At 42.8% G+C, this 27,067-nt stretch overlaps 1 protein-coding gene across 3 annotated transcripts in view; it reads right to left on the bottom strand.

Annotated features, from left to right (window-relative positions):
* LOC106582491 (cyclic AMP-dependent transcription factor ATF-2) overlaps positions 1-27,067 on the bottom strand; it is a 35,258-nt gene that overhangs the window by 5,762 nt on the left and 2,429 nt on the right. Inside the window, exons 6-11 of one of the 3 annotated variants that reach the window (XM_045704871.1) lie at positions 26,035-26,210; positions 25,546-25,657; positions 15,201-15,407; positions 14,706-14,903; positions 2,430-2,535; positions 701-812 (exon numbers count right to left, since the gene is read on the bottom strand). In XM_045704871.1, the coding sequence (XP_045560827.1) occupies positions 701-812; positions 2,430-2,535; positions 14,706-14,903; positions 15,201-15,407; positions 25,546-25,657; positions 26,035-26,210 (911 nt within the window). The remainder of the gene's footprint in view (positions 1-700; positions 813-2,429; positions 2,536-14,705; positions 14,904-15,200; positions 15,408-25,545; positions 25,658-26,034; positions 26,211-27,067) is intronic. The other 2 variants (XM_045704870.1, XM_014165650.2) reach the window with 2 other exon arrangements.

The following is a 27,067-nucleotide window of genomic DNA, read 5'->3' as shown; positions in this document are numbered from 1 at the left end:
GTGGGAGGGCTCCCATTGCCTTCGTACTGACCACACTTTGATCAGGTGATTTACTGCAAATCACTTTGAATTTGTCCCTGCATAAGGCTGCTCCCAGAGTAAATCATAAGGCTGCTCCCAGAGTAAATCATAAGGCTGCTCCCAGAGTAAATCATAAGGCTGCTCCCAGAGTAAATCATAAGGCTGACCCCAGAGTAAATCATAAGGCTGCTCCCAGAGTAAATCATAAGGCTGCTCCCAGAGTAAATCATAAGGCTGCTCCCAGAGTAAATCATAAGGCTGCTCCCAGAGTAAATCATAAGGCTGCTCCCAGAGTAAATCATAAGGCTGACCCCAGAGTAAATCATAAGGCTGCTCCCAGAGTAAATCATAAGGCTGACCCCAGAGTAAATCATAAGGCTGATCCCAGAGTAAATCAGCCTTGTCTTTTTGTACTATATTCCATTGTGTATTATTACTCTTAATGGCATTAAGCACAGGAGCGGAATGCTGATATTTTATCATACGCAGCTTTACTGGTTCCCCTAAGCAGCCCTTTACATTATTTCTGATGTGATTTTTACCAGAAGCAGATGGTTCAGCTCTGTGTGGTTTTTACCAGAAGCAGATGGACAGGTCTGTGTGGTTTTTACCAGAAGCAGATGGACAGCTCTGTGTGGTTTTTACCAGAAGCAGATGGACAGCTCTGTGTGGTTTTTACCAGAAGCAGATAGACAATTTGGTGCGCCAAGAGGAAGCACGGCCTGGTATGTTTGTAGGGTAGGCTGGGTAATTTCCTCCCACCTGCTGTAGCTGAGTGCCTGGACCTGAGCCTGGGGATGGATAATGAAACATGTTACAGGAGAGAGATGAAAGGTGCTGGGAGCCTGGAGATGGAAAATGAAACGTTACCAGACAGAGACATAGGATGCTGGGATCTCGGGGCTGGATAATGATACATGTTACCAGACAGAGACAGGAGGGTGCTGGGAGCCCGGGGCTGGATAATGAAACATGTTACCAGACAGAGATGGAGGATGCTGGGAGCCCGGGGCTGGATAATGAAACGTTCCCAGACATATGGGAGGATGCTGCCTTTTGTTGCCACAGTATTGACAGTATAGTAGAGTGTGTACAGGCTGATGTCATCTACTGCAACCTCACCTTTCAAAAATAGAATGCTTCCGTAAAGTAACAGGATGAGTCTAGGCTATTGTCTCCACTGTATCAACTAGCTAGCTGCAAGGGATCATCCTTCACAGAGGTCTAAGAAGCCGGGGGGACATTCTACATACCTGAGAAAGATTATTATTTTACCTTTATTTAACTAGTCAGTTAAGAACAAATTCTTATTTACAATGACGGCCTAGGGACAGTGGGTTAACTGCCTTGTTCAGGGGCAGAACAACAGATTTTTACCTTGTCAGCTCGGGGATTCAATCTAGCAACCTTTCGGTTACTGGCCCAACAGCTCTAACCACTAGGCTACCTACCGCCCCAAAAGATGACCCAATTAATCCGCAAATCGTAGTGGAAACAATCTCAGACAACCAAATGATTCCTGTCTGTGACAGGTCAATACAGCCTGGGAGCCATTCAGCCATCAGTCCCAGAATAAGCACAAGGCGTGTCAGCGATGGTTAACAATAGGAATGCAAAATGAACAGCAGAGCTGCGGCACCTCTCATTGAGAAAGCTCCACGGTCTGGTCAAGCTCTCCTCTCAGCAATAATGGACTCATCTTGGAGGAAATCATTGTCAATCCAATCCAGACGTGGCTCTGCATTACACATTCTGCATATTGACCCATCAAAGAGAGATGGTGAGGTATGAGCTCAAAGCTGAACTGACAAAAAAAAAAAAATATCTAGATTCTAAAATACAGAGAGGCAAATGGGGCTGAAATGGTGGAAATTAAAAAGTATAACATGTTCCTACAGAAGTGCTTACACAATGACTGGTGAAACCTGGCAGCCAATAAGTTTTACAACAAGCACCTGAGAAACAGGCACTGCTGGGCAAAGTGAGTCAACCATCGTCTCCCAACAGCCCGTTCTACTGACAACAGCAAATTGAAATGAAGAGGCTGGATATGGCAGACACGATGAACAGATTTGCATCATTAAAGAATAAAAACCTAAAGACGTGGAGCTTAACGTATATCTGCTAATGCCTTTACTCATGTAGGCTTCCATAAAGATGAAGGAAAACCACATTTAAAACAATATGACACCTCAAAACACATGACTTGCCTGGATACAAAAAGGCATACGAATAGCTCAATTTCTCAGAAGTTTTTCAAAGAGAGAACAACCTTATGTGTCGATAGCTCAGGAGTTGTTGGGCTAGGCGATGAGTGAGACGTGTCCCTCTGGTGAGCAGTTAACAGGGCTGGTTTTGGATGTATTTAGCGGGCGGCCCCGGGGTGAGGGTAAGGGAACATTACTCACTGTGATAGGCAGATTTCTTCTTCTTGGTGGTTACAGGACAATCTTTATGAGCCAGAAGAAGATGCTTCAGCTGATCCACTTCATTTCTCAGCAGGGTGACTTCATTCTGCCAGAGGGAAACAGACAACACACAATCAATAAAACACCCTCATACAGACATACAGTACATTAGGAAAGTATTCAGACCCATTGACTTTTTCCACATTTTGTTACGTTACAGCCTTATTCTACCCCACAGCTGAAACACTTCAATAAAATAAGCCATGAAGTCGAAGGAATTGTCCGTAGAGCTCCGAGACAGGATTGTGTCAAAGCACAGATCTGGTGAAGGGTACCAAAACATTTCTGCAGCACTGAAGGTCCCCAAAAACACAGTGGCCTCCATCATTCTTAAATGGAAGAAGTTTGGAACCACCCTCATCTTCCTAGAGCTGGCCAAACTGAACAATCAGGGGAGATGGGCCTTGGTCAGGGAGGTGACCAAGAACCCTATGTTCACTCTGACAGAGCTCCAGAGTTACTCTGTGGAGATGGGAGAACCTTCCAGAAGGACAACCATCTCTGCAGCACTCCACCAATCAGGCCTTTATGGTAGAGTGGCCTGACGGAAGCAACTCCACAGCAAAAGGCACATGACAGCCCGCTTGGAGTTTGCCAAAAAGGCACCTAAAGGACTCTCAGCCCATAAGAAACAAGATTCTCTGGCCTGATGAAACCAAGATTAAACTCTTTGGGCTGAATGCCAAGCCTCACATCTGGAGGATAGCTCGCACCATCCCTACGGTGAAGAATGGTGGTGGCAGCATCATGCTGTGGGGATGTTTTTCAGTGGCAGGGACTGGGAGACTAGTCAGGATCGGGTAAAAGATGAACAGAGTAAAGTACAGAGAGATCCTTGATGAAAACCTGCTCCAGAGCAATCAGGATCTCAGACTGGGGCAAAGGTTCACCTTCCAACAGGACAACGACCCTAAGCACACAGCCAAGACAATGCAGGACTGGCATCAGGACAAGTCTCTGAATGTCCTTGAGCCAGAGCTGGCCGCCCGGCCAAACTGAGCAATCAGGGGAGAAGGCCTTGGTCAGGGAGGTGACCAAGAACCCGATGGTCACTCGGACAGAGCCCAGCCAGAGCCCGGACTTGAACCTGATCAATCAAATGTATTTATAAAGCCCTTTTTACATCAGCCGATGTCACAAATCTAACATCTCTGGAGAGACCTGAAAATAGCTGTGCAGTGACGCTCCCCATCCAACCTGACAGAGCTTGAGAGAATCTGCAGAGAATGGGAGAAACTCCCCAAATTCAGGTGTGCCAAGCTTGAAGCGTCATAACCAAGAAGACTCGAGGCTGTAATAGCTGCCAAAGGTTCTTCAACAAAATACTGAGTAAAAGGGTCTGAATACTTATGTATATGTGATATTTAAGTGTTTTAATTTTGAAAACCTGTTTTTGCTTTTTCATTATGGGTATTGTGTGTAGATTGATGAGGGGGGTAAAAACTATTTAATCCATTTTAGAATAAGGCTGTAACGTAACAAAATGTGGAAAAAGTCAAGGGGTCTGAATACTTTCCAGATGCACTGTACATACCGGAACTTGGGTCTGATAACCATTGGTATACCATGTCTCTGAAACACAGAGGCTAAACCTTCACGATCCCTAACCTTATGAGGAGCACGACCTGCCAAATCATCAGCCAGCATACACCCGTTTCCCAGTTCTGAAAAGTGAAAGGACTTCAGCTACTATTTTCCCAGTACCAAAATCATAATGATTTTATTTGACAAAAAGGAAGAACCTCATTACACCACAAGTCATGTCTTTCTCCTTGTCTGGTACATACGACCATTACATTATCTCCTATTCGCCCCCACCCCACCATGAAGAAGAACAGACACTGGGAAAGGTACCTGGATAATGGATGGCAGGTGAATAAAGGACGTTGTAAATTATTATAATAATTATGTCAGATTACTGGCTATAAACAACAATTGTCAGAGGTCTTCGGAATGTCAGCACAACTTTGTGGATTCTGCTGAGAGTAACACTCCTGTGTCATTACTCCCTGTGGGAGCGAGGGATTCAGCATGCCGTAAAGAGAGGCCACATTACACTCAAGGTGACTATATGGATTTAGAGCAGCCTGGGGTCCAAACACATTAAGGCACTTACATTACATTTTAATTTATTTATTTCACCTTTATTTAACCAGGTAGGCTAGGTGAGAACAAGTTCTCATTTACAACTGTGACCTGGCCAAGATAAAGCAAAGCAGTGCGACACAAACAACACAGAGTTACACATGGAATAAACAAACATACAGTCAATAACACAATAGAAAAAGTCTATACACAGCGTGTGCAAGGGAGGTAAGGCAATAAATAGGCCATAGTGGAGAAATAATTACAATTTAGCAATTAAACACTGGAGTGATATATGTGCAGAAGATGAATGTGCAAGAGATACTGGGGTGCAAAGGAGCAAAAAAATTAAAATAAATAACATTATGGGGATGAGGTAGTTGGATGGGCTATTTACAGATGAGCTATGTACAGGTGCAGTGATCTGTGAGCTGCTCTGACAGCTGATGCTTAAAGTTAGTGAGGGAGATATGAGTCTCCAGCTTCAGTGATTTTTGCAAATCGTTCCAGTCATTGGCAGCAGAGAACTGGAAGGAAAGGCGGACAAAGGAGGAATTGGCTTTGGGGGTGACCAGTGAAATATACCCACTGGAGCACATGCTACGGGTGGGTGCTGTTATGGTGACCAGTGAGCTGAGATAAGGCGGGGCTTTACCTAGCAAAGAATTGTAGATGACCTGGAGCCAGTGGGTTTGGCGACAAATATGAAGCAAGGACCAGCCAACGAGAGCATACAGGTCGCAGCGGTGGATAAAATGGATGGCACTGTGATAGACTGCATCCAGTTTGCTGAGTAGAGTGTTGGAGGCTATTTTGTAAATGACATCGCCAAAGTCAAGGATAGGCAGGACAGTCAGTTTTACGAGGGTATGTTTGGCAGCATGAGTGAAGGATGCTTTGTTGCAAAATAGGAAGCAGATTCTAGATCTAATTTTGGATTGGAGATTCTTAACGTGAGTCCGGAAGGAGAGTTCACAGTCTAACAAGACACCTAGGTATTTGTAGTTGTCCTCATATGTCAGAACCGTCCAGAGTAGTGATGCTGGATGGGCGGGCAGGCGCGGGCAGTGATCTGATGAAGAGCATGCATTTAGTTTTACTTGCATTTAAGAGCAGTTGGAGGCCACGGAAGGAGAGTTGTATGGCATTGAAGCTCATCTGGAGGTTAACACAGTGTCCAAAGAAGGGCCAGAAGTATACAGAATGGTGTCATCTGCGTAGAGGTGGATCAGTAAATCACCAGCAGCAAGAGCGACATCATTGATGTATACAGAGAAGAGAGTCGGCCCGAGAATTGAACCCTGTGGCACCCCATAGAGAATGCCAGAGGTCCAGACAACAGGCCCTCCGATTTGACACACTGAACTCTGAGAAGTAGTTGGTGAACCAGGCGAGGCAATCATTTGAGAAACCAAGGCTGTTGAGTCTGCCGATAAGAATGTGGTGATTGACAGAGTTGAAATACTTGGCCAGGTCGATGAATATGGCTGCACAGTATTGTCTCTTATCGATGGCGGTTATGATATCATTTAGGACCTTGAGCGTGGGTGAGGTGCACCCATGACCAGCTCGGAAACCAGATTACATAGCGGAAAAGGTACGGTGGGATTCGAAATGGTCTGTGATCTGTTTGTTAACTTGGCTTTCAAAGACTTTAGAAAGACAGGGTAGGATAGATATAAGTCTGTAGCAGTTTGGGTCTAGCGTGTCTCCCCCTTTGAAGAGGGGGATGACCGCGGCAGCTTTCCAATCTTTGGGGATCTCAGACAAAATGAAAGAGAGGTTGAACAGGCTAGTAGTATGGGTTGCAACAATTTCGGCTGAACATTTTTGAAAGAGAGGGTTCAGATTGTCTAGCCCGGTTGATTTGTAGGGATCCAGATTTTGCAGCTCTTTCAGAACATCAGCTATCTGGATTTGGGTGAAGAATAAATGGGGGAGGCTTGGGCAAGTTGCTGTGGGGAGTGCAGGGCTGTTGACCGGGGTAGGGGTAGCCAGGTGGAAAGCATGGCCAGCTGTATAAAAACACTTATTGAAATTCTCAAATATAGTGGATTTATCGGTGGTGACAGTGTTTCCTAGCCTCAGTACAGTGGGCAGCTGGGAGGAGGTGCTCTTATTCTCCATGGACTTTACAGTGTCCCAGAACCTTTTTGAGTTAGTGCAACAGGATGTACATTTCTGTTTGAAAAAGCAAGCCTTTGCTTTCCTAACTGCCTGTATATATTGGTTCCTGACTTCTCTGAAAAGTTGCATATCGCGGGGGCTATTCTATGCTAATGCAGTACGCCACATCAAACAGGTAAAAAAATCCAGATCTAGCCTATACAGTCGTGGCCAAAAGTTTTGAGAATGACACAAATATTAATTTCCACAAAGTTTGCTGCTTCAGTGTCTATATATTTTTGTCAGATGTTACTATGGAATACTGAAGTATAATTACAAGCATTTCATAAGTGTCAAAGGCTTTTATTGACAATTACATGAAGTTGATGCAGAGTCAATATTTGCAGTGTTGACCCTTCTTTTTCAAGACCTCTGCAATCTACCCTGGCATGCTGTCAATTAACTTCTGGGCCACATCCTGACTGATGGCAGCCCATTCTTGTATAATCAATGCTTGGAGTTTGTCAGAACTTGTGTGTTTTTGTTTGTCCACCCGCCTCTTGAGGATTGACCACAAGTTCTCAATGGGACTAAGGTCTGGGGAGTTTCCTGGCCATGGACCCAAAATATCAATGTTTTGTTCCCTGAGCCACTTAGTTATTACTTTTGCCTTATGGCAAGGTGCTCCATCATGCTGGAAAATGCATTGTTCGTCACCAAACTGTTCCTGGATGGTTGGGAGAAGTTGCTCTCAGAGGATGTGTTGGTACCATTCTTTATTCATGGCTGTGTTCTTAGGCAAAATTGTGAGTGAGCCCACTCCCTTGGCTGAGAAGCAACACCAGACATGAATGGTCTCAGGATGCTATACTGTTGGCATGACACAGGACTGATGGTAGCGCTCACCTTGTCTTCTCCGGACAAGCTTTTTTCCGGATGCCCCAAACAATCGGAAAGGGGATTCAGAGAAAATTACTTTACCCCAGTCCTCAGCAGTCAAATCCCTGTACCTTTTGCTGAATATCAGTCTGTCCCTGATGTGGCTTCTTTGCTGCCCTTCTTGACACCAGGCCATCCTCCAAAAGTATTTGCCTCACTGTGCATGCAGATGCACTCACACCTGCCAGCTTCCATTCCTGAGCAAGCTCTGTACTAGTGGTGCCCTGATCCCACAGCTGAATCAACTTTAGGAGACGGTCCTGGTGCTTGCTGGACTTTCTTGGGTGCCCTGAAGCCTTCTTCACAACAATTGAACCGCTCTCCTTGAAGTTCTTGATGATCCGATAAATGGTTGATTTAGGTGCAATCTTACTGGCAGCAATATCCTTGCCTGTGAAGCCCTTTTTGTGCAAAGCAATGATGACGGCACGTGTTTCCTTGCAGGTAACCATGGTTGACAGAGGAAGAACAATGATTCCAAGCACCACCCTCCTTTTGAAGCTTCCAGTCTGTTATTCAAACTCAATCAGCATGACAGAGTGATCTCCAGCCTTGTCCTCGTCAACACTCACACCTGTGTTAACGAGAGAATCACTGACATGATGTCAGCTGGTCCTTTTGTGGCAGGGCTGAAATGCAGTGGAAATATTTTGGGGGATTCAGTTCATTTGCATGGCAAAGAGGGACTTTGCAATTAATTGCAATTCATCTGATCACTCTTCATAACATTCTGGAGGATATGCAAATTGCCATCATACAAACTGAGGCAGCAGACTTCGTGAAAATTAATATTTGTGTCATTCTCAAAACTTTTGGCCACGACTGTAGTTTACTCCCACGTACGGAACTAGAGCCAGCGAGTTGATCTCTGTTGCTTCAGGCTATTCAGCATGGGAGGGTGGGAAATTGAGGGAACCAGTCCATGTACAGTGCCTTCAGAAATGATTCACATCCCTTGATTTATTCCATATTTTGGTGGGTCACAGACTGAAAATGGATTCAATATGATAATTTTCTTTACCAATCTACACAGAATTCCCCATAACGACAAAGAGAAAATGTTTAAATTTTTGCAAATTAATTGAAAATACATATATTTACATACAGTACCATTCAAAAGTTGAGACACTCATTCAAGTGTTCTTCTTTATTTTTTATATTTTCTACATTGTAGAACAATAGTGTAGACATCCAAGCTATGAAATAACACCTATGGAATCATGTATAAACCAAAAAAGTGTTAATTCAAAATATATTTAATATTTCAGATTCTTCAAAGTAGCCACAGCTTCGCACAGTCTTAGCATTCTCTCAACCAGCTTTACCTGGAATGCTTTTTCAACAGTCTTGAAGGAGTTCCCACATATGCTGAGCACTTGTTGGCTGCTTTTCCTTCACTCTGCAGTCCAACTCATCCCAAACCATCTCAATTGGGTTGAGGTCGGGTGATCGTGGAGGCCAGGTCATCTGATGCAGCACTCCATCACTCTCCTTCTTGGTCAAACAGTCCTTACAGAGCTTGGAGATGTGTTGGGTCATTGTCCTGTTGAAAAACAAACCAGATGGAATGGCGTATCGCTGCAGAATGTTGTGGTAGCCATGCTGGTTAAGAGATCATCTGATCACCTACTCTGCGTCTCACAAAGACACGGCGGTTAAAACCAAAAATCTCAAATTTGGACTCATCTGATCAAAGAATATATTTTCACTGGTCTAAAATGTCCATTGCTTGTGTTTCTTGGCCTATGCAAGTCTCTTCTTATTGGTGTCCTTTAGTAGTGGTTTCTTTGGAGCAATTCGATCATGAAGGCCTGATTCACGCAGTCTCCTCTGAACAGTTAGTGTTGAGATGTCTCTGTTACTTGAACTCTGAAAATAATTTATTTGGGCTGCAATTTCTGAGGCTGGTAACTCTAATGAACTTATCCTCTGCAGCAGAGGTAACTCTGGGTCTTCCTTTCCTGTGGCGGTCCTCATGAGAGCCAGTTTCATCATAGCGCTTGATGGTTTTTGCAACTGTACTTGAAGAAACTCAAAGTTTTTGAAATTTTCCGCAATGACTGTCCTTCATGTCTTAAAGTAATGATGGACTGTCGTTTCTCTTTGCATATTTCAGCTGTTCTTGCCACAATATTTACAAAATAGGGCCATCTTCTGTATACCACTCCTACCTGGTCACAACACAACTGATTGTCTCAAATGCATTAAGGAAAGAAATTCTACAAATGTACTTTTAACAAGGCACACCTGTTAATTTAAATGCATTCTAGGTGACTACCTCATGAAGCTGGTTGAGAGAATGCCAAGAGTGAGCAAAGGGTGGCTACTTTGAAGAATCTCAAAAATAACATATTTTGATTAGTTTAACTTTGTCGGTTACTACATGATTCTATATGTGTTATTTCATAGTTTTGGTCTTCACTATTACTCTACAAAGTAGAAAATAGTCAAAATAAAGAAAAACCCTGGAATGAGTAGGTGTGTCCAAACTTTTGACTGGTACTGTAAGAATTCTACTAAAACATTTTGGTTGTTGATCATTGCTAGACAACCATTTTCAGATCTTGCCATAGATTTTCAACTAGATTTAAGTCAAAACTGTAACTCGGCCACTCAGGAACATTCACTATCTTCTTGGTAAGCAACTCCGGTGTAGATTTGGCCTTCTGTTTAATGTTATTGTCCCGCTGAAAGGTGAATTCATCTCCCAGTGTCTGGTGGAAAGCAGACTGAACCAGGTTTTCCTCTAGGATTTTTATCTCAAATCCATCAGACTGTTAAATACCCATCACAATCCGACTACCACCCGGTTACTCAACACTGCACCTTAGAGGATGCTGCCCTACAGTCTGTACATAGACATGGAATCACTGGTCACTTTATTAATAATGTTTACATACTGCTTTACTCATTTCATATGTATATACTGTATTTTGGTCAATGGCACTCAGACATAGCTCAACCTAATATTTGTATATTTAATTCCATTCTTGTACTTTTAGATTTGTGTGTATTGATGTAAATTGTTGCATACTACTGCACTGTCGGAGCTAGGAACACAAGCATTTCGCTACACCCGCAATAACATCTGATAAATACAGTATGTGACCAATAAAATTTGATGTTAATCTAAGTGGAAATCATGGTTGTTGTTTCAAAGCCTAACAATGAAATGGACAGTGCTTTCTAAGGTGATGGTTAATTCAAAACACCATATCCATATCAGAGTGTATACATAGGCCTACACACACACACACACACACACACACACGTGTGTGTAATATTATATATAAGCCAAAGCCTGAAAAAAAAAAGAGGAATTAAAATAACAAATAACAATTGTGCCATTTGTTATACAATACATATTGTTGGAATGTGCTAAACTTTGAACATTGAGATATTAAATGAATGACAGGAAATGAAAGAGACTGGGTTATGTTAGAAGTGAATGGTTCTCAGAAGAAAGAAGAAGGCTTTGGAATGTGTTTGATGGAGGAGAGGAGAGTGATGTGTTGATACAGGGGAGACAGATGGACATCTGTGTATTAGATGAAAGAGGGGTTGAGGTCAGGAGGTGAGGACAGATTCTCTTAAGAGAGTAATAAATGTTCGGAATCATGTTACCCTCTTTATTAGCTTCCTGTAGAGCCATAAAATGTAAGGATTGGAGAGAAAGGGGAGTGTCTTAAGTAGGATGCATATAAACTGTGAAGTCTGAAATCTTTAGCTGTCTGTTTTCAGCTGTACAGAAGCTTTGGGGAATGATTAAACTTGGTAAAGCTTCTATAGTGTCCGTGAGTTATTTACTCTGAGAATTAAGAACCTAACAATATGCTACTGCAAAAAACGCACTGCAAAAAAAACACACAAAAAAAAAGATTTCCAAAATGAATCTTAATAGAGGCTAGACCAATTTAAAGTACAGACATTTTAGTAATTACCAGGGATGCAAACTGGTGAGGGCTCAAAAAGGTGACACTTTTTGCACTGAAACATGCACAAAATCCCTGCTAGGGTGAAATGCAGGTTTTAACTAATTAAACAACAAAGAATATGATCTACATGATCAGTCTCTGTGCGTAAAATAAAAAGTGGTTAGTGTGAACCTAACTCACAGCTAAAAAAAAATTAAAGAAAACAATCCAATGCTATTTGTTGCCTAGACTTTACTGCAAATGACACTCAAGTCTTGAGAAAAAAAAAACAATACACTAATATTGCAGTTAGCCATGACAGCCTTTACAATAGAACGCTTGTGACCACACACATCTAAATATTGCACTTGGGGAAAAAAAACATCTTAAAGTAGAAGAATTAATAGAATGAAACAAACAGGCAATCTATTGTTGCTCTATTATAGTGGCCACTATAGACGTCGATCAAGTGCACAAGGCTACATGTGTGCAAAAATAAACGGTCACGGAGTAAAAACAATATAAAGATTATCCACCCTTAGTTCAACGCAACAAAAACAATATCTTTACGATACACTTTCTGCCTGTGGTCATCAGTTCTACAATGTGCCAGCAAAAAGTGAGAAAGAGGGAAAGTGTGTGGTGTTCCTTTCACCTCTATAGTGGCATCCAGCTTTAGCCAGGCCCAGCTACAGCTACACTTAACTGCTTAACAAGCAACGTCTCATTTTCACCTAATTCTCTCATTCTGAAAATGAACCACATACTGTAGAGGGAAAACATTAGTTAACAGATAGCGGTTAGTTCGTTAGCTAGTTAACATTTCACAGATTGCCAGGGTCCAGTAAGCAACGAACGCGTTATAACTTGAACGGCAAGGAGTCGTATACCAGTATATACTACAGCGAATTGGTTTGGTTACTAATGTTAGCTCATTTGATGTTGTATTGTTGCTGTCTGACTTTATTAGCAAGCTAATTTTCACACCATAAACTAAATTATTTGATCAAATGGGTTGGCTAATGTTGCTCATCATTTCTCTGGCAAGCTAACGGAGAATTCGATCCAGCTAGTAAGACACTTAATTAACAATGCTAATACTTGTTCCACCACACTTTCTCCCTCACCAACATTTGGAAAAAGTCAAGGGGTGTGATTGAATACTTCCTGAAGGCACTGTACATAACAACAAATCCATCAGATATTGACTGAATTGTAACACATAAAGCACTTCCCTGGCATGGACAAATAATTAATAGAGTTCAAGGATTTGTAGGAATTCAGGTATACAATTTATTATAATGCAGTCATATACATTTTCTAATGTAATCAGTTATTTTACCCCAAAAATGGTGTAAAAATAAAGAAAATTATATGTGCTTCATTTGCATAAATACACTGGTAACCAACATTAACATAAAGGGGTGGGACAGGGCTGCAACCACCAAAAACATGCTCTTGTCTAGGCCTACCTGCCCTGTCTAGACTGCCTCGTTAATTACTGTTGTCACGTTCTGTTGCATAACTCAACAAGTGTATCGATAGCACGACACCCTCGGATTAAAAACCAACACCTCTATATACATACTTTACATTGTGAGATCAGAAATAACACCACCGGGATGTGTTTTGACATGGCATTACAAACATTTGAGGTCGTAACGTTAACGGGGAAGTTAACGACAGGCCGAAGCAACATTATGAAAGAGTCGCAGGAGCGAAGTGAAAGCAATCAATCCAGCGAAGTTTCAGTGACAAGTGGATTTTGCACCTCTCAAACACAGGAAATAGATGGCTGAAAAATACAGATCCTCAGGTGGGCGGGGCATGCGCGTCACTAGTGTCAGTGGGAAATAGGAGCGTGCGCGCCTCAGTGCACATAGGAAAAGGCTACGTGGCCCGCGCGTCACCCTTTGGAGTCAGTACGTGAATAAGAGAACATTATTTTTCCATGTATGAAAGGTGATGAAATATAATTAATAATCGTTAAGTCGGATTAAAACGAATGTACCAAAGTAACAATGGATTTGGAAATTAGAAATTGCTTTTCTACATTGTAGAACCAGTTTATTGGTTGCGATTTCCAATTAGATAATTGTATGGTCCTGGGAAGATTCAAGTGCTTATATGTACCTGTTGAGCTCCTGACAGATTCCATTTGCTTTCTCAATGGGAGGCTGTGCAGTCTTGCCCTCTACCTGTCTTTGTTCAGATAGGACAGGTTAAGCCTGATACGGAGGCTATATCTTTTGGGCTTCTGCCCGTGTATATCTGGTAAATCTAATTGTATATTTAGTATGATATGGTTCTTTCACCATTGGATCACCAAGACCTGTAAATAAATGTACACTCCGAGCACGTCAACCTGCCTTGCCTTCTGCTGATTTCATGCCCTTATGACTATTACGAGGACCCTATTTTACGATGACATCATCAAAATGTGTTACAGATAAATTAGTGAAAAGGGCTGCCTGGTAGCCTCAATACATAGACACAGATCTGTACTTGAACAAAGGGCTGTCTGGTAGCCTCAGTACATAGACACAGATCTGTACTTGAACAAAGGGCTGTCTGGTAGCCTCAATACATAGACACAGATCTGTACTTGAACAAAGGGCTGTCTGGTAGCCTCAATACATAGACACAGATCTGTACTTGAACAAAGGGCTGTCTGGTAGCCTCAGTACATAGACACAGATCTGTACTTGAACAAAGGGCTGTCTGGTAGCCTCAGTAAATAGACACAGATCTGTACTTGAACAAAGGGCTGTCTGGTAGCCTCAGTACATAGACACAGATCTGTACTTGAACAAAGGGCTGTCTGGTAGCCTCAATACATAGACACAGATCTGTACTTGAACAAAGGGCTGTCTGGTAGCCTCAGTACATAGACACAGATCTGTACTTGAACAAAGCGTCGCAAGTATAGATTTCATTTTTTTTTTTTTACTTGAATTGATACTTGATTTGAAAAAAATAAAAAAATAAAATAATAATAAAAAAAACTTGTGACTCAACTTGACTTGCTCTTAGAATGCACGACTTGGACTTGACTCGAGACTTAAACCGTTCTACTTGGGACTCGACTTGAGACTTGGACCTGGTGACTTGCTTGAAACTCGAATAATAGTGACTTGGTCTCACCTCTGTCTAATACCGACTGGGAGTATACCTGTAGTTGTCCGTTCATAGAGTTGAGGTCCTCAGCCTTCTTCTCCAGTGAAGACACCCAGACCTTCCTCTTCTGTCTGCAGCGGGACACCGCCCCTCGGTTGCGTTCCAGGAACTTGCGCCTCTTCTCGTCTGGGTCTTCGCTGGTGGCTCTGCGTTGCCGGCCCCCTGTGGTTGTGGTGTGCTGGGCAGGGGACGCCTGGTATAGAGACCAGAATGAGCAGCACACATCAGAACCAAACTATCAAAGCTCTATAACCCAGAGACTACAACATACTGTATCTAATGGAAAAACAAACCCTCATTATCACAGAGGGTTGTATAGAGCAGGAGTTTCTACGTCCTAAAGTTTGGGAAACACTGATATAGAGTAATATCATGTAGAATTCATCAAGGTAATACTGTACACTGATACATGTACTTCAATGACTGTAGTTGTGGAATGGCCAAACTAAGCATAGCCCCCTCTGATGGCTAGTTGTGGTAGTGTACACACAGTGGTGGAGGTGGCAGGCTGATGGAGGGGCTGGGGGCAGGGTTCCACAGGCGGGGCAGGGACAGGTGATGGGTCTGGACCAGGGGAAGGGGCCAAGGCTGGAGCCAGGGCTGGGGCTGCAGTGTGGGTCACAGCACTGCTCTGGACAACACCAGCATCTCCACTGGTTACCTGAGGGAGCTGCTGGCTCACTACTGCTTTCAGCTTCTAGCGGGAGAAAAGAACACAAGCCACGAGATAAAACTTTTGTGCAATGTAGAGATGTTATGTTTGAGTTGAAACCAAAATCAATACTATGTTCATAGATCAATGACAAAAAAAGGAGTCGCAAAATATGAAACCAACATTCTACATTCTGTACGAAACCAACATTCTAGATTCTGTACGAAACCAACATTCTAGATTCTGTACGAAACCAACATTCTAGATTCTGTACGAAACCAACATTCTGTATGAAACCAATGTCCTATATTCTGTATGAAACCAATGTCCTATATTCTGTATGAAACCAATGTCCTATATTCTGTATGAAACCAATGTCCTATATTCTGTATGAAACCAATGTCCTATATTCTGTATGAAACCAATGTCCTATATTCTGTATGAAACCAATGTCCTATATTCTGTATGAAACCAATGTCCTATATTCTGTATGAAACCAATACACTATATTCTGTATGATATAAAATTAGACATGAAAACAAAGACTTCTCCAGTAATGTTACATAGGACTTCTAATGGCAGTCATGGCCAATATATCCTAAGGAGCTGGTGACATCAACTTGCCAGAGGAAGCTCTGCCTCTTGAGTGTGTTTATAGCAGTCCATAGTGGCCCCGCCCCCTAGTCCGCCAAATCATAAAACTAGCTAACAAAGTCAAACGTACAAGACCTTAATAAGTGACGACACAAAACAATTCCATCTTCTAGGAAATCCAAACAAAGAGATTACATTACACTACATTACATGTAGAGGTCTAGTTAGGCATGCTACATACTGTGATGTTGAACAGAGACATTACATGTAGAGGTCTAGTTAGGCATGCTACATACTGTGATGTTAAACAGAGACATTACATGTAGAGGTCTAGTTAGGCATGCTACATACTGTGATGTTAAACAGAGACATTACATGTAGAGGTCTAGTTAGGCATGCTACATACTGTGATGTTAAACAGAGACATTACATGTAGAGGTCTAGTTAGTCATCAAATCAAGTTGTATTCGTCACATGCGCCGAATACAACAGGTGTAGACCTTACAGTGAAATACTTACTTACGAGCACCTAACCAACAATCCAGCTTAAAAAAATACAGATAAGAAATAAAAGTAACAAGTAATTAAAAAGCAGCGGTAAAATAACAATAGCAAGACTATATACAAGGGGGTACCGGTACAGAGTCAATGTACGGGGGCACCGGTTAGTCGAGGTAATATTAAAGTGACTATGCATAGATGATAACAACAGAGAGTAGCAGCAGTGTAAAAGGGGGGGGGGGCAATGCAAATAGTCTGGGTAGCCATTTGATTAGATGTTCAGGAGTCTTATGGCTTGGGGGTAGAAGCTGTTTAGAGGCCTCTTGGACCTAGACTTGACAATTTTTAGGGCCTTCCTCTGACACCGCCTGGTGTAGAGGTCCTGGATGGCAGGAAGCTTTGCCCCAGTGATGTACTGGGCCGTATGCACTACCCTCTGTAGTGCCTTGCTGTCAGAGGCCGAGCAGTTGCCATACCAGGCAGTGATGCAACCAGTCAGGATGCTCTTGATGGTGCAGCTGTATAACTTTTTTAGGATCTCCGGACCCATGCAAAATCTTTTCAGTCTCCTGAAGGGGAATAGGCTTTGTTGTGTCCTCTTCACGACGGTCTTGGTGTGCTTGGACTATTCTAGTTTGTTGGTGATGTGGACACAGGACCTTGAAGCTCTCAACCTGCTCCACTACAGCCCTGTCAATGAGAATGGGGGCGTGCTCGGTTCTCTTTTTCCTGTAGTCCACAAGCATCTCCTTAGTCTTGGTTAAGTTGAGGGATAGGTTGTTATTCTGGCACCCCCCGGCCAGGTCTCTGACCTCCCTATAGGCTGTCTCATTGTTGTCGGTGATCAGGCCTACCACTATTGTGTCATCGGCAAACTAAATGATGGTGTTGGAGTCGTGCTGGCTGTGCAGTCATGAGTGAACAGGGAGTACAGGAGGGGACTGAGCACGCACCCCTGAGGGGCCCCTGTGTTGAGGATCAGCATGGCGGATGTGTTGTTACCTACCCTTACCACTTGGGGGTGACCCATCAGGAAGTCCAGGATCCAGTTGCAGAGGGAGGTGTTTAGTCCCAGGGTCCTTAGCTTATTGATGAGCTGTGAGGGCACTATGGTGTTGAACACTGAGCAGAGGGACTATGGTGGTCTGCTTAAAACATGTTGGTATTACAGACTCACACAGGGAGAGGTTGAAAATGTCAGTGAAGACACTTGCCAGTTGGTCAGCGCATGCTCACAGTACACGTCCTGGTAATCCGTCTGGCCCTGTGGCCTTGTGAATGTTGACCTGTTTAAAGGTCTTACTCACATCAGCTGTGGAGAGTGTGATCACACACTCTTCCAGAACAGCTGGTGCTCTCATGCATGTTTCAGTGTTATTCGCCCCGTAGCATGCATAGAAGTAGTTTAGCTCGTCTGGTAGGCTCGTGTCACTGGGCTGCTTTCAGCTGTGCTTCCCTATGTAGTCTGTAATGGTTTGCAAGCCCTGCCACATCCAACGAGCGTCAGAGCCGGTGTAGTACGATTCGATCTTAGTCCAGTATTGACGCTTTGCCTGTTTGATGTTTCGTCGGAGGGCACAGCGGGATTTCTTAAAAGCTTCTGGGTTAGTGTTCCGCTCCTTGATAGTGGTAGCTCTAGCCTTTAGATCATTGCAGATGTTGCCTGTAATCTATGGCTTCTGGTTGGGGTATGTACGTATGGTCACTGTGGGGACAACGTCATTGATGCACTTGCTACATACTGTGAAGTTAAACAGAGACACTACATGGAGAGGTGTAGTTAGTCATGCTACATACTGTGAAGTTAAATACATATTTGTACTTGATGTTTTACGTGAAAATCTACACAACACATTTCACCCATCCCTTGTCTCTTTAAAAGCCCAAATACTAAGCCATCAGACAGTGAATAAAAAAAGCTGAAGGTGAATGAGCCATCTCAACGCATAAAGTGAGTGGGAATATATTTACATGGGAGAAGAGAGGAGCACGTTATTCTAACTACCTTTTGCCAGAGCAATCGATCGACCAAGTTAGTTTATAGTGTAATACCCTTCCAGAAGCTCTTCTGGCAGAAACAAGATATTACTGTCCTGGAACAGCCCATAGGAGGAGGCAGAAGTCAGTCAGATTCCTATTTCATATCTGCCACAAAAACTTCATCAGCGTAATAACCCTTCATCTCATGGGTGTTTTTCAACCATCTGCTGCCCTATTACTTATCTTTATTTTGAAACTAATTAACAGCATAATCTTTTAAAAATTCAGAAAGTTCATTATCATTATTGTGGTCTTTGCGTTTGCTGATAAGCTGAGTGTGATGGGGGAACCAGGGGCTGGGGGAAAGCAGTTCAGCCAGGATTCTGCTGAACAAAAAGGTTCCATGCAGGTGGAGGCTGGAATAATGTGCCTCTACGAGCCCATGCCAAGACGCACCCAGCTGGCTCTCGGCGGAAGCCCCCCCCCCCCCCCCCCCCCCTCCCTCCGGTTGGCCCCGACAATGGCATGCTGAGCAAAACGCTGTCTGGGCGTTTGTCATCACTGCACCCCTTGTACGCAACAAACCTCCACTCCCCATCTTGAACGCCGACCCCCCGCCCCTCCCCATCTTAACCTCCTAAGGTCGATGTCCACACTCCTGCGGAAATCAAATTAGCATAATAAAACAATCCCCATAAAAATCTGTCAGTTTAAGAGATTTCTGCGTCTCAATTCACCTTATCCTCTGATGTCGCACTTCCGCATCTGCGGTGAAAGGTGACAGAGCTAGACCGGTGTTTGTCAGACCATGAGACTTGCTGAAAATCATCTTCTCACAAAATCGTCTGTAGTGTCCGACCGGTTTGGCCTAAAAACTATTACGAACACAATGTTGTTCTCCATTTTGCTCTATGACCTCCACAAATGTCAGGAGACTAGTCTGAAGTCGGAACAGCCGATCTGCCAACTTCTGTCTGTAGTGCCCAAACCGTTTGGGCTACACACTAATGTGTGTAAAGGTGAGACTCTCAGGAACATGTCCATGTCGGTGATATTGCTCTAGGATGCCCACAGGCCTCACAAGACTTGTCTGAAGTTCCCCCGGTACCAGTTGAAAAAATGAATGGAAGTAGAGAGCATTCGGAAAGTATTAAGACTATTAAGACTTTTAAAATTTTTGTTACGTTACAGCCTTATTCCAAAATGTATTTTAAAATATTGCTAATTAATTTACACAGATACCCCATAATCCCGAAGGGAAAAAAGGTTTAAACATTTTTGCAAATGTATTAAAACTAAAAAAACACACCTTATTTACATAAGTATTCAGACCCTTTGCTATGAGACTCGAAATTGAGCTCAGGTGCATCCTGTTTCCATTGATCATCCCTGAGATGTTTCTACAACTTGACTGGAGTCCACCTCTGGTAAATTCAATTTATTGGACATGATTTGCAAAGACACACCTGTCTATACAAGGTCCCACAGTTAACAATGCATGTCAGAGCAAAAACCAAGACATGAGGTCGAAGGAATTGTCCATAGACCTCCGAGACAGGATTGTGTCGAGGCACAGATCTGTGGTACCAAAACATTTCTGCATCATTGAAGTTCCCCAAGAACACAGTGGCCTCCATTTTTAAATGGAATAAGTTTGGAACCACTAAGACTCTTCCTAGAGCTGGCCGCCCAGCCAAACTGAGCAATCAGGGGAGAAGGACCTTGGTCAGGGACTTGACCAAGAACCCTACGGTCACTCTGACAGAGCTCCAGAGTTCCTCTGGAGATGGGAGAACCTTCCAGAAGGACAACCTTCTCTGCAGCACTCCACCAATCAGGCCTTTACGATAGAGTGGCCAGGCGGAAGCAACTCCTCAGTAAAAGGCATATGACAGCCCGCTTGGAGTTTGCCAAAAGGCACCTAAAGAACTCTCAGACCATGAGAAACAAGATTATCTGGTCTGATGAAACCAAGATTGAACTCTTTAGCCTGAATGACAAGCGTCACGTCTGGAGGAAACCTGGCACCATCCCTTTGGTGATGCAGTGGTGGCAGCATGATAGTGTGGGATTATTTTTCAGCAGCAGGGACTGGGAGACTAGTCAGGATCGAGGGAAAGATTAAAGGGGCAAAGTACAGAGAGATCCTTGATGAAAACTTGCTCCAGAGCACTCAGCACCTCAGACTGGGGCGAAGGTTCACCTTCCAAAAGACAATGACCCTAAGCACACAGCCAAGATAAGAAGGAGTGGCTTCGGGACAAGTCTCTGCATGTCCTTGAGTGGCCCAGCAAGAGCCCGGACTTAAACCCAATCGAACATCTCTGGAGAGACTTGAAAATATCTGTGCAGCGACGCTCCCCATCCAACCTGACAGAGCTTGAGAGGATCTGCAGAGAAGAATGGGAGAAACTCCCCAAATACAGGTGTGCCAAGCATGTATCGTCATACCCAATAAGACTCTAGGCTGTAATCGCTGCCAAAGGTGCTTCAACAAAGTACTGAGTAAAGGGTCTGAATTACTTATGTACATTTCAGAGATATCAGTTTAATTTATACATTTCAAAAAGAAAAAAAAAACGGTTTTTTGATTTGTCATTATAGGGTATTGTGTATAGATTGATGAGAAGAAGAAAAAACAACTATGTAATCCATTTTAGAATAAGGCTCTAAAGTAACCAAATGTGGAAAAAGTCAAGGGGTCTGAAAACTTTCCGAAAGCACTGTATGTCTGGAGACTGCTTAATGCCAAATAAAAGGGGTTAAATACAAGTCAGAAAAACAAACATTTCCTGATATTTATTATATCTCTCAGATATAGTAGAGACACTTCAGGACAAACTTCCTTTTGATGTTGTTTTGGGACGATTTTTTTTTTTTTACTTCAAGGGGTATTAATATTAGCTCAATTACCCTTTGTATGACCTTCTTAAAACAATTCCATAAAGCTTAGTAGAACCCCCCCCCCCCCCAACAACTTAGACAGGGTTTAGACTTATAGGTTTTAAACTCAAACTAATACACAGGGCCAGAGGCACTACCAATGCACAGGGCCAGAGGCACAACTAATACACAGGGCCAGAGGCACTGCTAATACACAGGGCCAGAGGCACTGCTAATACACAGGGCCAGAGACACAGCTAATAGACAGGGCCAGAGACACAACTAATACACAGGGCCAGAGACACAACTAATACACAGGGCCAGAGACACTACTAATACACAGGGCCAGAGACACTACTAATACACAGGGCCAGAGACACTACTAATACACAGGGCCAGAGACACTACTAATAGACAGGGCCAGAGACACTACTAATAGACAGGGCCAGAGACACTACTAATAGACAGGGCCAGAGACACTACTAATAGACAGGGCCAGAGACACTACTAATAGACAGGGCCAGAGACACTACTAATAGACAGGGCCAGAGACACTACTAATAGACAGGGCCAGAGACACTACTAATAGACAGGGCCAGAGACACTACTAATAGACAGGGCCAGAGACACTACTAATAGACAGGGCCAGAGACACTACTAATAGACAGGGCCAGAGACACTACTAATAGACAGGGCCAGAGACACTACTAATAGACAGGGCCAGAGACACTACTAATAGACAGGGCCAGAGACACTACTAATAGACAGGGCCAGAGACACTACTAATAGACAGGGCCAGAGACACTACTAATAGACAGGGCCAGAGACACTACTAATAGACAGGGCCAGAGACACTACTAATAGACAGGGCCAGAGACACTACTAATAGACAGGGCCAGAGACACTACTAATAGACAGGGCCAGAGACACTACTAATAGACAGGGCCAGAGACACTACTAATAGACAGGGCCAGAGACACTACTAATAGACAGGGCCAGAGACACTACTAATAGACAGGGCCAGAGACACTACTAATAGACAGGGCCAGAGACACTACTAATAGACAGGGCCAGAGACACTACTAATAGACAGGGCCAGAGACACTACTAATAGACAGGGCCAGAGACACTACTAATAGACAGGGCCAGAGACACTACTAATAGACAGGGCCAGAGACACTACTAATAGACAGGGCCAGAGACACTACTAATAGACAGGGCCAGAGACACTACTAATAGACAGGGCCAGAGACACTACTAATAGACAGGGCCAGAGACACTACTAATAGACAGGGCCAGAGACACTACTAATAGACAGGGCCAGAGACACTACTAATAGACAGGGCCAGAGACACTACTAATAGACAGGGCCAGAGACACTACTAATAGACAGGGCCAGAGACACTACTAATAGACAGGGCCAGAGACACTACTAATAGACAGGGCCAGAGACACTACTAATAGACAGGGCCAGAGACACTACTAATACACAGGGCCAGAGACACTACTAATACACAGGGCCAGAGACACTACTAATACACAGGGCCAGAGGCTGGAGACACTACTAATAGACAGGGCCAGAGACACTACTAATACACAGGGCCAGAGACACTACTAATACACAGGGCCAGAGACACTACTAATACACAGGGCCAGAGGCTGGAGACACTACTAATACACAGGGCCAGAGGCTGGAGACACTACTAATACACAGGGCCAGAGACACTACTAATAGACAGGGCCGGAGGCTGGAGGCACCACTACGTGGCTCTGGAGGAACCAGGGACAGAGAGACGTGGCTCTGTGGGAACCAGGGACAGAGAGACTTCTATAGCACCTATGATATGGATATATCAGCTAATGTCCTCAACGGACACCGAAACGTAATATCCATATTACAGGTCGACCGATTAATCGGAATGGCCGATTAATTAGGGCCGATTTCTAGTTTTCATAACAATCAGAAATCGGTATTTTTGGACGCCGATTTGACTAATTATTATTTTTTTACACCTTTATTTAAACATCAATGCCTTTCTAAAAATCAATACACAAGTATATATTTTTAAACCTGCATATTTAGTTAATATTGCCTGCTAACATGAATTTCTTTTAACTAGGGAAAATGTGTCACTTCTCTTGCAACAGAGTCAGGGTATATGCAGCAGTTTGGGCCGCCTGGCTCGTTGCGAACTGTGAAGACTATTTCTTCCTAACAAAAGACAGCCGACTTCACCAAACAGGGGATGATTTAACAAAAGTGCATTTGCGAAAAAAAGCACAATCGTTGCACGACTGTACCTAATCATAAACATCAATGCCTTTCTTAAAATCAATACACAGAAGTATATATTTGTAAACCTGCATATTTAGCTAAAAGAAATCCAGGTTAGCAGGCAATATTAACCAGGTGAAATTGTGTCACTTCTCTTCCATTCATTGCACGCAGAGTCAGGGTATATGCAACAGTTTGGGCCGCCTGGCTCGTTGCGAACTAATTTGCCAGAATTTTACGCAATAATGACATAACATTGAAGGTTGTGCAATGTGACAGGAATATTTAGACTTAGGGATGCCACCCGTTAGGTAAAATACGGAACGGTTCCGTATTTCACTGAAAGGAAAAACTTTTTGTTTTCGAGATGATAGTTTCCGGATTCGATCATATTCATGACCTAAGGCTCATATTTCTGTGTGTTTATTATATTATAATTAAGTCTATGATTTGATAGAGCAGTCTGACTGAGCGGTGGTAGGCAGCAGCAGGCTCGTAAGCATTCATTCAAACAGCACTTTTGTGCGTTTTGCCAGCAGCTCTTCGCTGTGCTTCAAGCATTGCGCTGTTTATGACTTCAAGCCTATAAACTCCCAAGATTAGGCTGGTGTAACCGATGTGAAATGGCTAGCTAGTTAGCGGGGTGCGAGCTAATAGCGTTTCAAACGCCACTCGCTCTGAGACTTGGAGTAGTTGTTCCCCTTGCTCTGCATGGGTAACGCTGCTTCGAGGGTGGCTGTTGTCGATGTGTTCCTGGTTCGAGCCCAGGTAGGACCGAGGAGAGGGACGGAAGCTATAGTGTTACACTGGCAATACTAAAGTGCCTATAAGAACATCCAATAGTCAAAGGTATATGAAATACAAATCGTATAGAGAGAAATAGTCCTATAATTCCTACAACCTAAAACTTCTTACCTGGGAATATTGAAGACTCATGTTAAAAGGAACCACCAGCTTTCATATGTTCTCATGTTCTGAGCAAGGAACTTAAACGTTAGCTTTCTTACATGGCACATATTGCACTTTTACTTTCTTCTCCAACAGTTTGTTTTTGCATTATTTAAACCAAATTGAACATGTTTCATTATTTGAGGCTAAATTGATTTTATTGATGTATTATATTAAGTTAAAATAAGTGTTCATTCAGTATTGTTGTAATTGCCATTATTACAAATAAAAAAAATAAAAAATTAAAAAAAATAAAAAAAAAAAAAAAATCGGCTGATTAATCGGTAGCAGCTTTTTTGGTCCTCCAATAATCGGTATCAGCGTTGAAAAATCCTCATCGGTCGACCTCTAATCCAGATCATCATGTTAATTGATTGTGACACACATCAGGCATAGTCCATCCAGTCTGCCAGAAGTCAAGTGTGGTGATTGAAATTGATCTAGGACAAATGGTAGTGAGGCACTCTGGATGGGGCCAAGTAACCGTTTGGCCTACTCAATGTCTTTGCCATGGTGACATACAGCTGCTCTCTTCTAAGGCACATTAGATCCCCCATCATCCCCTGCATATGCAACACATGCCAAAGACACTAGTGCCAAAGCAGTAAATAGGGACCTCTAGGGGCGGAATACAGATACATGACATTAACTACTGGAACGTGGGTATAGACCTAGTGCAAATGTGACCAAGTGATTGGGAAAGGGAAAGGGGGGATACCTAGTCAGAAGTACAACTGAATGCATTCAACAGAAATGTGTCTTCCGCATTTAACCCAAACCCTCTGAATCAGAGAGGTGCGGGGTCTGCCATAATCGACACCCACCTATTCGGCGCCCGGTGAACAGTGCCTTGCTCAGGGGCAGAATGACAGATTTTTACCTTGTCAGCTCGGGGATTTGATCCAGCTTCTGGCCCAACGCTCTAACCACTACAGCTCATTGGAAATCAATACATTCAAAATACACAATGGAACTCCATAAAACAAGACTTGCAATACTTACAGGAATGCCGGTTGGAATGTGTAAACTGGATGCAATGGTTGCTGGGATAGCGACGGGCATGGTCTGTCCATTAGGCAGCTGAAAGAGTACAGGGAAAGTGCCAGAGACTGGACTGGAGAGAAGACAAGACACTGCGGGTTACACAACAAACAGCAATTATATAGCTTTTCAAAAATATATAATTTAAGAACATTATGATACACTTTACACTACAAAAAAATGTAATAATAAACTTAACAGGCAATCAAAGGAACATAACAGCCTAATTAAATGGATTTGTATTCATACAATATGGTACCAGTCCTGGTCACAGACATCAAACCAAAGAGCAAACTTTTCAATTAACCATCTGACCACGAAATGCAATATCATAAAGACATAATAGCACAAAAATTATTCCAAGAAAGAAATCAAGCAAACCTTTTTTTTTTATAAAATTGTAAAAAATTGACAAAAAAAATAACTAAGTTATATTTTTGAGTTACTTACACTATTGGCCTTTTAGAGGATGAGGCTTGGGTAATTACAGAGCTAGATGTTGGCGATGGGAGAACTTGCTGTATAACAACACTAGCGTCGGAGGTTGCAAGAAGTACATTGGGGACTTGGAGGGATGCAGGATGGACTACAGTAGAGCTTGGCAGTGAGGACGGCTGCAAAGATAACTCCAGAAAACACCATACGAGACCTTAGCTGCATTAATAGTTCAATGAAATCTATTTTCTAGACTTCAACTATGAAATAATGCCCTCGTTTTGTCTAACTCCTGTAATACAGTTTAAAAAGATAAGAGTACTAACTGATAATCAAATAGTTATGGGTCTGGTGAACAAAATATAGCCCAAAGTGATTTCTTTCTCCAAACCATTTGTACAGTTCTGGTAGTAATGTGTTCTTTTAGTGAAGGAGTGAAACCATCAATCAAAGCAGTGTGGAAGAGAATCAGTGTTTCATTGCATCAAACATTACAGTGCGACTATTCAACGGAAGACAAAGCTCCCAGAAAAAAAGTGGTTAGTCTGTGAAGAAACATTTCAAAAAGGTGCTGCAAGTGAGTATAAACCTCATTCTGAGATAACAAAATATTTTAAACTGTAGATCAACTCCATTACACTGGGTGGTCATAACAGAGAACAATTCACTCTGAGCTTATTGCAATGTTGTTGAGCAACATCTCTGATAAGCCATTCATTTGGGGTTCCTGGATACCGTATCACCAGACTTATGGCAGTACGTCTGTATAGTTAGCCTACATGGTAGCAAAGACAATTGCTTTTTTCAGCAATTCACATCTGCAGTGTTACTCAACATTCAAGTAACACTGTTCGAAATTAATCAAACTGTTTAAGGTTTAATATAATCCTGGATATTCAAAAGGTGAGACAATAGTTGTTTATAAATGTACAAAATGCATGTCAAGACCTAGAATTGCCCCACAGATAAATGATGACGGTGTCACAAGCAACTAATATTGAAAAACTAGGAACTAGCAACTAAATGTTGGATCTAGCAACTAAAACTA

Source organism: Salmo salar, chromosome ssa21 (genome assembly GCF_905237065.1).
Source record: "Salmo salar chromosome ssa21, Ssal_v3.1, whole genome shotgun sequence".
Taxonomy (NCBI): domain Eukaryota; kingdom Metazoa; phylum Chordata; class Actinopteri; order Salmoniformes; family Salmonidae; genus Salmo; species Salmo salar.
Note: the sequence above shows the minus strand (reverse complement) of the source record. Positions and strands in the feature narration are given on the sequence as shown.